At 43.9% G+C, this 11,249-nt stretch overlaps 1 protein-coding gene across 1 annotated transcript; it reads right to left on the bottom strand.

Annotated features, from left to right (window-relative positions):
• Positions 1-628: 628 nt before the first annotated feature.
• bhlhe23 (basic helix-loop-helix family, member e23) lies at positions 629-2,421 on the bottom strand. The gene has a single exon (XM_023798963.2). The coding sequence runs from the start codon at positions 2,083-2,085 to the stop codon at positions 1,402-1,404; it is 684 nt and encodes a 227-aa protein (XP_023654731.1). The 5' UTR covers positions 2,086-2,421; the 3' UTR covers positions 629-1,401.
• Between the last annotated feature and the right edge of the window lie 8,828 nt (positions 2,422-11,249).

The following is an 11,249-nucleotide window of genomic DNA, read 5'->3' as shown; positions in this document are numbered from 1 at the left end:
GCAGGTGGGTTACATCATTGATAGGTTTTATTTATACTGATTAAAATATATAGGATTATACATCCAAAATGTATAGCACAGAGTGGTACGAACTCCAAAATGGGTATTTATTTATGGCGAGTCTTTTATACATATATTTTACATACTGAATGTATTAAGTTATAATTACACTCTAAACGGCATTAAATGGATAAATTCCGATATTTCCTTGCACACCGTTTGACCACAACCTTCAGGGAAAAAAACCGGAATGAATACATGGTAACGATTTAAACGTTATGTGTCTTTATAACTGGGGATATTCAAAATAACTGGGAAGGATTTTTAAGTGGCTAATCATCTGGTTATATTTCATAAACTGCAATTAATTTCTCTAAAGAGTAAAGAATAATTCATAAAAGGTTAATTACAAGTATTATAAATTAAGTAGGCAACGCAACATCTACTTTTTTTCTGGACAACTTGTAAAAATAGTTGCTTCACAATTTTTTCCCCATAGTATAAAATTTTTAATTGTTGTACTTCAATATATGAGCCTGAATATTCTACGAAGGGTACGGGAATTTCTGTAATTTCCATTGTTTTCAAAATAAACCCATTCTGGGACGAATTCACACGTTATCCTGAAGAATATATATATGTTTTAATTATAAAGACATATAAACAATATATGAAATTCAATGTCTCAACACAATCAAATGTTTTATCAATGTAGTGTTTTGTAATTAATGCCTTGATATCGATACTTTGATCAAGTTTCCCACAGTTGTACAATACAATCAAGTGTGTAATAACAAAGCCAACATCCTGTACACATCTTTTTAAAAATATATTACATTTCCCTCCCCCCCCCACATCGTCTAAACTGTAGTCATGAGAAATACATCATTCATAATTAGCAAAACCGACGATCACGCCTCATTAGTAATGGCTGTTCAACGTTAATGACAACATGTATGCCTCACTGATTTGTATCACATTTGAATGTTGCATAGTTTACATATAGGAAATTTAACTGAAAACCTCCGAAAACTTTCAAATCCAGCACGTCCAGCCAGTCGCTCATTCAGTATATAACTGAGCATGTAGTTCCACACTACATCATGACATAAACGGTTTTGTTACACGGAATTACAAATAACTGTGCAAACGAAAAGAATATATAATAAAAATAAAGAGAAAGTACAACTTTAAGGTTAACAGCGATTTGAACGCTCCATCCCAATACGAATCAAGCCGTTAGTAAAGATGTCTTGGGTTGCGATCTATTATATGTGGATGACAGAATTTATTTGATCATAGTGTATGATTACGGATCGGACGAAACTCATTTTCAATCAAATACTTAAATAAATCGAGAGTCTGACATGTGGACGGATGAAGGCGAGGAAAGAAACTTAATCAAGGCTTGTCGCTGCAGTGTTTGAAGATGGAGGACGATGTGCCGGAGTAAGAGGTGCACTTCTCGGCGCAGGTGGCCAGAGCCGTGCCCGTGAAGGGGTACACGGCCGCTTGTCCGAAGGGAGCCAGCGCCGTTGGGATGGGCGACGTGATGGCCTGTCCCTGGTTTAAATAGGCTACAAGCCGCCGCATCTCCTCCAGGGCTTGCGCTTGCATGAGTATGTAATTCTTGGCCAGCAGCAAAGTGGCGATTTTGGAGAGTTTTCTCACGGAGGGGCTGTGCGCGTAAGGGATCACGGAGCGGAGACCGTCCAGGGCATCGTTCAGGTCGTGCATCCGCCTGCGTTCCCGCGCGTTGATGCTCAGCCGCAGCGACCTCTGCTCCTTGGGCTTCTTGGACAGGGATCCCGGGTGCTTGTCGTCGTCGAAGCCCGTACTCCTCTTCCTGGGATCCAGCGCGTCGTAGCCGTCCTCGTCGTCGCTGGTATGCTCGCCGCCGCTCTCCGCCGACTTGGCTGCCTGGCCGGAGAGGAAATCGGCGGCCGGCGTGAGTGGATAGCGCCCAGGACTTCCAGCACCATGGCCAGCTCCGAAGCCGAAAGAGGACTGGCCGTAGCGCTGAGTGAGGTCCAGCAGAGTGTCGTTGCTGATCGACTTCAGCAGGTTCTCTTCCCCAACGTTCATTTTCTAATGATCGTTTATACAAATGCCTCTGTCCCTTCTTATAAAGACTGCCTTGCCTTATTCCGCGGGGGCTCACTTTCCCTGCTTTGCCAGTATTATTTCTTTCAGAAAAGCCCGTCGCCCAATTTATTAACTTCCGTGCACATAAAAATGCAAATGTATGCACAGTGTGCCCAAATATTAGTATAAATGCGCCGTGCGGGGTAATGGTAGACGTACCTATGGCTTCATGAATGTCTTCTTGTCGGCTGCTCGCAGCGCGTCTTGCCCTCGCCCTGGGCAGATAGTGACTCGTCCTCCGTCCCACTTGAACGTTAGTAGCAAAGTGAAGCCCACTGGGATTAACTATTCGTCCAATCAGGGAGGCCGCTTAATTAATAGGATTAAAGAGCGGAAAGATATTGATTTCAATCGCTATAATGATGGGTCTCGCCCACAGAACATTTAAAACGGCACCACTTTTTAAATGAAACTGCAACATTTGCTTCAATTGTCACACAAACATTGACCATTTAATGCTTAATTCCTCTTTATCCGTAAAGGGTAGGAGACTTATTTCCATCTTTTAAAATGCAGATACCTGACTGGAACCATAATGTAGGCGCCATACAACAACACACATTGTTATTTATTTACAAAAAGACCGTATACTATAAGATGAATGGCTTAACGTTTTATTTGTGGACGCGTTGGTTCTGTCAGTAATGTATTCTTGCAATATTTGCATCAGGTATATTTTAATTATATGAAGTTGACTCCATCTTCGTGTGTTTAGTTACACATTTTTGTTGAATATTAAGACCGAAATAATTGACTAATGGCAGAACGAAGCTGGTCGCTAAGTTTCGGGTTGAAAAAGAAGTAGTTCATGTTAAATGTAATAAAATTGTAAAGTTAGAACGGCCTCCCTCAATAACGCCACCCGGTGATGGAAATTTATCACGTCTGGGTATTCCGCAAGTATCGTCACATTAATATAATGTCTTCACCCGCACAATAGTAATTCCCCGACAGTGTAGGGTGTACTTTTAGGGGTTTCAATCAAATATTTATAATATTATGCCCATAAAAATCGGACGTATGTGCAAACACGTCAGAGTTCATTTCCATACGCCCCGATACACCAAAAAGGCCACTTTTCCAGGAGGGCCGACTTTGAAAGAACGGGACCGTGAAGTAGACGTGCTGCGGGGAATTAATCACATTGCCTGGATGTGCCCCAAGAAGGCGGCTTAGTGACAGGACTCCAAGGCGTGGTTTTGCACACTGGCAGTAGGAAAGCCAGTAGGCCGGCACCGTAATTGTTCTAATTTATTTAGTGAATACACAGGAATCACACGGGCCAATATCCGTTACAAAGAATACATTTCTACTTATGTATGTTGGTATTTGGCTTGTCTTTTGCCAGTTCACAATGTCATTGTCATATAGTGTTTAAAATTAACCATACACTACAAGCATAATATACCAGTTTACCCGTGACATGTGCCGGTAAAAACAAACAAGCCTTTATCGCACCATTATTTAAATATATAGTGACGGTACGTGTTTGTATTTACATGTTCTCCTGAACTGATGATACTACAGACCCATAAATTGCAAACTTACAGTAGTGTTCTGTTGACTTAAAGAAAAGATATCATACAGAACATTACATGACACGATTGATGGTTTGTCCAACATTGTAATGATAAATGCTTAAAAACCAGAATGTTTGGTGTGGAGTCGGGTCCTTCAGTCACAGCCCTATTTCCAGGTTACAGCGGCACTGCCACCATGTGGTAAATTTAAACATCACGCAGAAATATATAGGCCTAATGTAAAATTCGAACGCCGCGGTAGTTCATTTCAATGTTTCACTATTTTGCCTGGAACCACGCTCCAATATCACCCCTATGAGTTAATCCTACCCGAATATGTCCTATAGGTTGTGTTAGTGATTAGTTAGTGATACCACTCATGGACTCGTCTTCCCCGAAACAAATCCTTCATAAATAGTTTTCTCAAATATACGAACAGCCTGAAATAATAAAAGCCGTGTAAGAAAACTGGACCAAACAAGGGGGCAATTGGTTTGTAAACATATTTAGCATTGTGCAGTCTGGTATAAACAATTATATTGTAATAGTAATAACCTAAATAGCCTAATTTAATTACAGTAAACAGGAAAGCTAGTCAAATGCTACGTGCAGCGAGCTCCTTGCTTTAAACACAGTAGAAATGCGTTGATCTCCCATATGGTGGCGATGTTGTCAAAAAAGTTCACATAACCACGGCTACCGGCCGGGGGAAAACCGTGTACGCAGCTGAAAAACGTGACTTCTCACCTTTTCCTCATTTGTCTAAATATTAAGGAACTCCGTATTTTTGCGTAACGTTGGGGTGTTTAATAGAGAGCAGTTAATATGATACAGCTGCGAATAAGAGAAGTAGAAATACACTAAAGCCAAGGGCAGACAGAGCAAATTTAATTTTTTCGGCGAAAAAAATTATTAATTACACCCACTTTAGGCCCACAATACAAACGTGGATGAAATATATAATGAAATATATTTTGATAATGACAATGCGCAATCATTAAAAGTTTATAGTATTTTTTATAACGGGATCCCAAATAGAAACAAGTATACTATAGTATCTGGATATTAACGTTAATACCAAACACTGGTTCTGTGCACTATAGCTTTGAAAAGACTTGATGAAACGTAACTCCGTTTAAAAATGCGTCATAACATTGTAAGACGCGAACAACAGCAAGCGGAACAGGTATTTTTCTTCTCTATTCAAAACCAAGACAGGTATTCTGAAGGTATTTTATCCACGACAAATCCAAAAGCCCTTTCACCATGGATGATTAAGGTCTATTAAACGATTTTTAAAATATGAGCACCTTCTTAGGTAAGGACACAAAGAGCTATTGAAATGATCACTTATAGGCCTATCCCAGAAAACGTTTCCCGGTTAAAAAGACAGCGGAGGATGAAAGCAGATTTCTTTAACCAAGTTTTGCGTGTTGCACGTTTTGTTTCGTTGTTGTTTCATCAGAATGAAAACGAAATTCATTTTGTTCCCCGTCAGCCAGATCCATCCTTTAAACTAAATCCACAGCGACATTAAACTAGCATTTCTCATATTGCGAACTTAGTCAGTGTCTGGTTTATAAGCGAGTATTTTTACAGCACATCTGAGGTGAATGCCGGGCTCTTCAATCATAACATGGTACCGATCTGACATATTACCAGTATCACTTTCTATCACCCTCAGCTTCACATTCGGCAGGATTTATTGGTCTGAAAAAACGAGTAGCCCGCTTTCTCTCCCCATTGTAAATAGTTTTTGATGCCAAATAAAACTGAAGATGTGATCACAGGTCGCTCATGTGGGACAATAATCCCATGGGGTAGTAGATATGAGATCCCGCGTTTTAAGTGACCTCATCAAATGATTTCATTAACGGCGAAAAAAATCACCCCCACCCCTAGGGAGAGGGATTCTCTGCCTGCGCCGTGATAGCTGGACTCGAAATGCAGTTTTCCCCTGTGCAGCGCAGCTATCTTAGCATTACGCCCCCTCCTGGGGGATCTTAACTTTCCATGAAATTAAAGTTTAAAGGAGATTGCATCCGCCCATCTCGAGGCTGCTCCCCCTGGTGAGAGTCACGATGCTGCAGAGAGTCTGTCTCCTTCATTCCTGTCCTTCGGTGGCACTGAGCATATCTCCAGCTGAAGTTTCTATATACGGCTCATAGTCATTTTTAGTGTTATGACGGCTCCGTACTTAGCAATAACGCTCAGGATTTGAGAGTAGCTCCGGTTCCGTTGTTAACATTCTCACCGTGTTTATGTCGGTTCTGGTCAGTGCTGATCAAGGCAATATAGCTGGTCACCTAGGGCGCCAACTTATGAAGGGGCGCCAGCTAATTTCCACTTGCCTCGGAACGGTGGGCCCCGGCGGTGAGCCGAGGGTGCCATATTGGCTATGTCTGGCACTGGTTATGTTGGACGTTCGTCTTCCTTCAAACCGAACATGTAATTTTCAGATTTCTTCTCCTCTCTGGGACAGACCCCAATCAACGTTACTCACCCTGCCCGTTTATAACGCGGAAAGCGCTTCATAGTAATCAGGATCAATTCAGTAAGCTCGCGGGGATGGAGCTGGCAAGTCTCCACCCATGTTTATGTTTATGTGGAAGGGAATATTCTTCTGTTGCTGTCACGCTGCCACCTAGCAGAGAGTTGGGAGTGTTGTCAGGGTGGAGGTGCATATCCTAAATGGTGAGAGCACAGCTGTTGCTTTGGGTTAGGAGTTTGTGCTTGCATGCAGAGGAGTGTAGGCTCAAATCCCATGGCTTGCAGGATAAACATATCACTGTAAGGCTCTGCAAACTGCTCTGGGCTGCTGGATAAATGGTTGGCCTCAAGCTGTGCTCTGTTTCATACAGGAGCTTGTGAAAATCAAAGAATTTCTGTAACTCAAACTTGCACCAATCAGAAATCAAAGTTTTATTCAATCACGTAGGTCTTATCTTATTATATCAGTGTCTCTGCCCAGTCAGACGATCGACTTAAAGGTTGGAACAGCCAAAAGAGGACCAGAGCAGCCCCACTGAGGAGGGGCTGTGTGTCTGAGGCACCGTGCTGCCTGGGGGGAAATCTCCGGAAAGCCAGCATTCCCTTATGGAACTTGGCCGCTTGGGCATTGCGGATGAGAGTGGCAGTTGGCTCCAAGCCAGGCTGAGGGTCACCTTAGAGTGATCCCCCCCCCCCCCCCCAAGCCTGGGTCCGCCTTCCACTGTAGTCATGACTCGAAAAGACTGCAATCCTCTTATCAAACCCTAAAATCAACCCAAGTTAAGCAATCATAGCAGGTTATGAAGAAGATGAGGGATTGCAACCTTTAATCCGCACTGTACAGCCCAAGATTTATCTAAGAGAGGCTCACTCATGAATAAGGGCTGAATAACTGACAGCCAGCTTGTGAAATGAAGTACTGGCAAAAACCCAAGCCTGGTATCTTAAATCATTCATTTAATAATCCTTTTAGTGCACTGATATCAAAGGTGTGGACATATGGCTGTAAGACAAAGGTTACACTAAGGTAAGATATACAGCAAAACTAATTTCCATTTGTTAAATGAACAGTGTAGTGCGCGGAATAAGACCTTTTACCGTAACGACGTTCAATCTGTCAACTCCTTCAGAAAAAAAACCCAGCATGCTTTGCCGTATTGCTATGGAAACCTTGAGCAGGGCATTATATATAGGTGAATCATTACTTACCGCTAAAGCGTACTAAGATGTAATGTATGGCAATGTCCCCTAGGTGGCAGCACACAATCACAGCACTGCACATCAGCTGAAGCCGAAAGCCTGCGGTTAGGCATGTCGACAGCGGTGGATGGAAAATACATTGTGGTTACGTAAATAAAAGCACCAATCAAAACGCATCTCATAAGCGCATCTTCATGCGACTCTGCAGGGTCTGGCTTAGAGGAAGCAGTTAGAGCAATGTTCATATTCTCGGAAGACAGCTGAGAGAAATTCTTCCAGCAAAATGTTCAAATTAAGCTTTAATTTGCTGATTTATCAGCATTTGAAGGTAAATGAATATTGCCAGATGACAGCATACAGATGAACAAGTGTCAATTACGAGGATTAAACACGGTGAACAGATTAATCAATATGAAACATTCATTCCTTGGTCTGTTTCGTATAACCCAATAAGGTGAAATTGCAAGACCCTACAGATGAAGAGCACATGGCAATTCCCTGTATTTTTTCCACCATCCACGTGACACAGCGCTTCGGCCAGTGGAGGGCGCTAGGCTATCACACCCGCTGTTTTTCCCCTCCCCTCTCTGCCTTCCTGTTCATACCCTTCCTCTATGTCTCCTTTTCTGTCTCTGTCATCTCCCCTTTGTGATGAAAAGCTCACCCCGTAAAACAAATCTGGGTTGAGGGCCACAAGTGTAGCTGCACGACCCAAACACTCATCCCGAACACGGCTCTCTTAGACGATCGATGCAGTGACGGCCGAGTCTGCCCTATTAAGCCGGCAGGTAAAAGCCCGATTCGACAAGGGCCGGCTTCCATGTGCACTGATACACCTCAGTCCCACCCCCACGCACGTACGCATGACGGAGAAGCAGGGAGTGCCGCTTCTGAGAAGAGCAGCAGAGCAGGGCCTCGTGCCCAGAGCCTGGCAGAGGGAGCTTTCGATGAAGACCTGAGCTTTAATTGTGCATTTACTGATATGAATAGAGATAACTAGCATCACTTGGAGAATCTGGGGGAGACACCTGCATGTAGGTGCAGGAGATCATGTGGAGAAGATAAACAGAGGAGATCCCAGCCAGGTGGGTCAGATTCAAAACGTCTCGGAGCCAGCAACATCCTGTAGTCGATAGTGCAGCACCGCGGAGGGGAGGGCTGCGTCGCATGTAATGCTTGCATTTTAAATGCATGTGTGCTCATGGTAAAAGCAGACCCAGAATGCAATACAGTAGGATCTATTCCAGTTGCTTGCTAACAACGTGTGTGTGTTAGCATGTTAATGTGTGCGATTACAGGCACTAGACCGGAGAGCCATGCGTCACGCATTTGTCATGTGGGTCTGCACGTCTGCATTCCACGATAGGGAATAAGAGGGAGTTTTCCGGAGCCTTCCCCACTCCACCCAACCCCGACACCGGGCGGAGGGGTGGAGACATCTGTTTGGGGGAGGTGCCTGAGGGTCTGTTTGATAGAAAAGGGGCGTGGCCGACAGAAGCTGCACCCAAGCGTGATTGGTCTGCGACACTCAGACAACCCCTAGTTGCCTGAAGCCATACGTGGTCCTGAGGGAGCTGGGGGGGGGGAGGGGCTCTGAGCTCAACACAAACCGGTGCAAGTGGCGTGCTGGACAGCTCTTCAGTGATTGGCTGGCAGGGTCCCGCCCACCTCCAAGCTCATCCTATATTTCAGTTCTGTTTTTATGGGAGGAATGTCTGGTAGGATTTTCCTGCAAAAATGAACATGTTGCAAGGCTATTTCTTATAAAAAAAATAAAAAATATGCATCATAAAACTAACATGAAACCACTGGTGTTATTTTATCAGTTTATTTTACAAAGTTTTACTGTATTTTAACCAATTAGCGGCAATATTTTTTAAAGCTCTGGCCATCCCAGATGTAAACAAATGATTAGGAGATCCATAAATGAGGCAGGCTTCTAAACATTTCGTAATATTAGGGTATAATTATGTTACCAGGCACCAGATTTTCCCATTGCTGCACTATAATATACCATCTGTGATGTCTGTTCCACTCCTGGTCAGCGCCAATCCCATCATGCTTTGCGCCCCCCCACCATCACTCTTGCTGTCAGATCTTCATCAGGTCCAGCAGATGTATCACTGTAAACTACACGGTGACCTCTTGGAGTTTACCAAGATAATTGTGTGAGGACAGTCCCTCTCCCTGCAGCTCCCTCTGACCTGATCTCTCTGCATGTCTCACATTTTAACAGCCCTACCCCTCTACCCATCACCAAATGTCATGGGTTTATACCCACTCCCATTTATCACAATACATGTGAAATAAACATCTATTAATAAAAAGATATATACATATGCATGTAATACATCATATTTTTATTTCCATTTTACAAGTGCGCTGCATATCAAAAACCAAAAAAGCTCTAAATCTACAATTAATAAAATGACCCATCCACCCATCTCCTACATCCACCTCTCCTCAGGGCCAGTGTTCAGCAAAATAAACAGCGCTGCCCTAAAGGCTAACCCCATTCGTCCTCGAGCCTTACAACAATGGTCGGCTTTTGGCAGTTAGGAAAAGCACAGACATGTCCTTAGCAATGGTTTCTGTTCTACATTGCAGATGGGAAAAAACGGTTTTTTAAATTGTGGAAATAATTTAATTTGTTAAATTACATAGCTCCTCTACCCGTGAAGCAGTTCTGGAGGCAAAAACGGGTCCTATTTATTACTAGCTAGGTGTCCATAATATATTGGGTCTTACACGGTACTAGCTGTGTCCCTAACAAAGTGGGTCCTCCCAGGTACCAGCTAGGAGTCCCTAATGAAGCAGGTCATACCTGCTGTTAGCTAGGTGTCCCTAATGAAGCAGGTCATACCTGCTGTTAGCTAGGTGTCCCTAATGAAGCAGGTCATACCTGCCGTTAGCTAGGAGTCCCTAATGAAGCAGGTCATACCTGCTGTTAGCTAGGTGTCCCTAATGAAGCAGGTCATACCTGCTGTTAGCTAGGTGTCCCTAATGAAGCAGGTCATACCTGCTGTTAGCTAGGTGTCCCTAATGAAGCAGGTCATACCTGCTGTTAGCTAGGAGTCCCTAATGAAGCAGGTCATACCTGCTGTTAGCTAGGAGTCCCTAATGAAGCAGGTCATACCTGCTGTTAGCTAGGAGTCCCTAATGAAGCAGGTCATACCTGCTGTTAGCTAGGAGTCCCTAATGAAGCAGGTCATACCTGCTGTTAGCTAGGAGTCCCTAATGAAGCAGGTCATACCTGCTGTTAGCTAGGAGTCCCTAATGAAGCAGGTCATACCTGCTGTTAGCTAGGAGTCCCTAATGAAGCAGGTCATACCTGCCGTTAGCTAGGTGTCCCTAATGAAGCAGGTCATACCTGCTGTTAGCTAGGTGTCCCTAATAAATTGGCCACTAAGCATTTGTTTTCCTCTGGATTTACAAAAGCAGACAAGTCATGCACCCCGTGCTTCTCAGTGCTGTGCAGTTTTGGTTCTTATTCCCCCAGTTAGGCTGCTGCATATTTCAGCTGGCAGGTGATACTCCCGGCTGTCCAAAATGCAGCATCGCTGAGCTGGTAGCTGAGCTGGCCTTTGTGTGCCAGCACGAGCCAATATATACGCGTTTGGATGCCCTGTCGTGTACTAGTGTTAAGCACAACATCTCCTGCTGTGTGCCTTTGGGGGGGGAGGAGGTCCCGGGGGATTGCGAGCGCATTTGGATCAGTGGATATTTGAAAGTGGATGGATGAGAAAGATCCAGAAACAAACGGCCCTTTCATCATCGTGCGGTTCAGTGTCGTGCATCTGGTTATATTTCACTGCTTGCTATATTTGCGTTCCTGCTGTTTGCAATGCAGCCAGTGCAGTTCCACGTCCGACCATAGGGGGCAGCGATGCTCTT

The sequence above is a fragment of the Paramormyrops kingsleyae genome, chromosome 18, assembly GCF_048594095.1.
Source record: "Paramormyrops kingsleyae isolate MSU_618 chromosome 18, PKINGS_0.4, whole genome shotgun sequence".
In the NCBI taxonomy this organism is placed as follows: domain Eukaryota; kingdom Metazoa; phylum Chordata; class Actinopteri; order Osteoglossiformes; family Mormyridae; genus Paramormyrops; species Paramormyrops kingsleyae.
This window is presented reverse-complemented; position numbering and strand designations above follow the sequence as displayed.

What these genes read in the sequence shown, in the direction of transcription:
- bhlhe23 (XM_023798963.2), bottom strand. Translation starts at nt 2,085, where the DNA reads ATGAACGTTGGGGAAGAGAACCTGCTGAAGTCGATCAGCAACGACACT.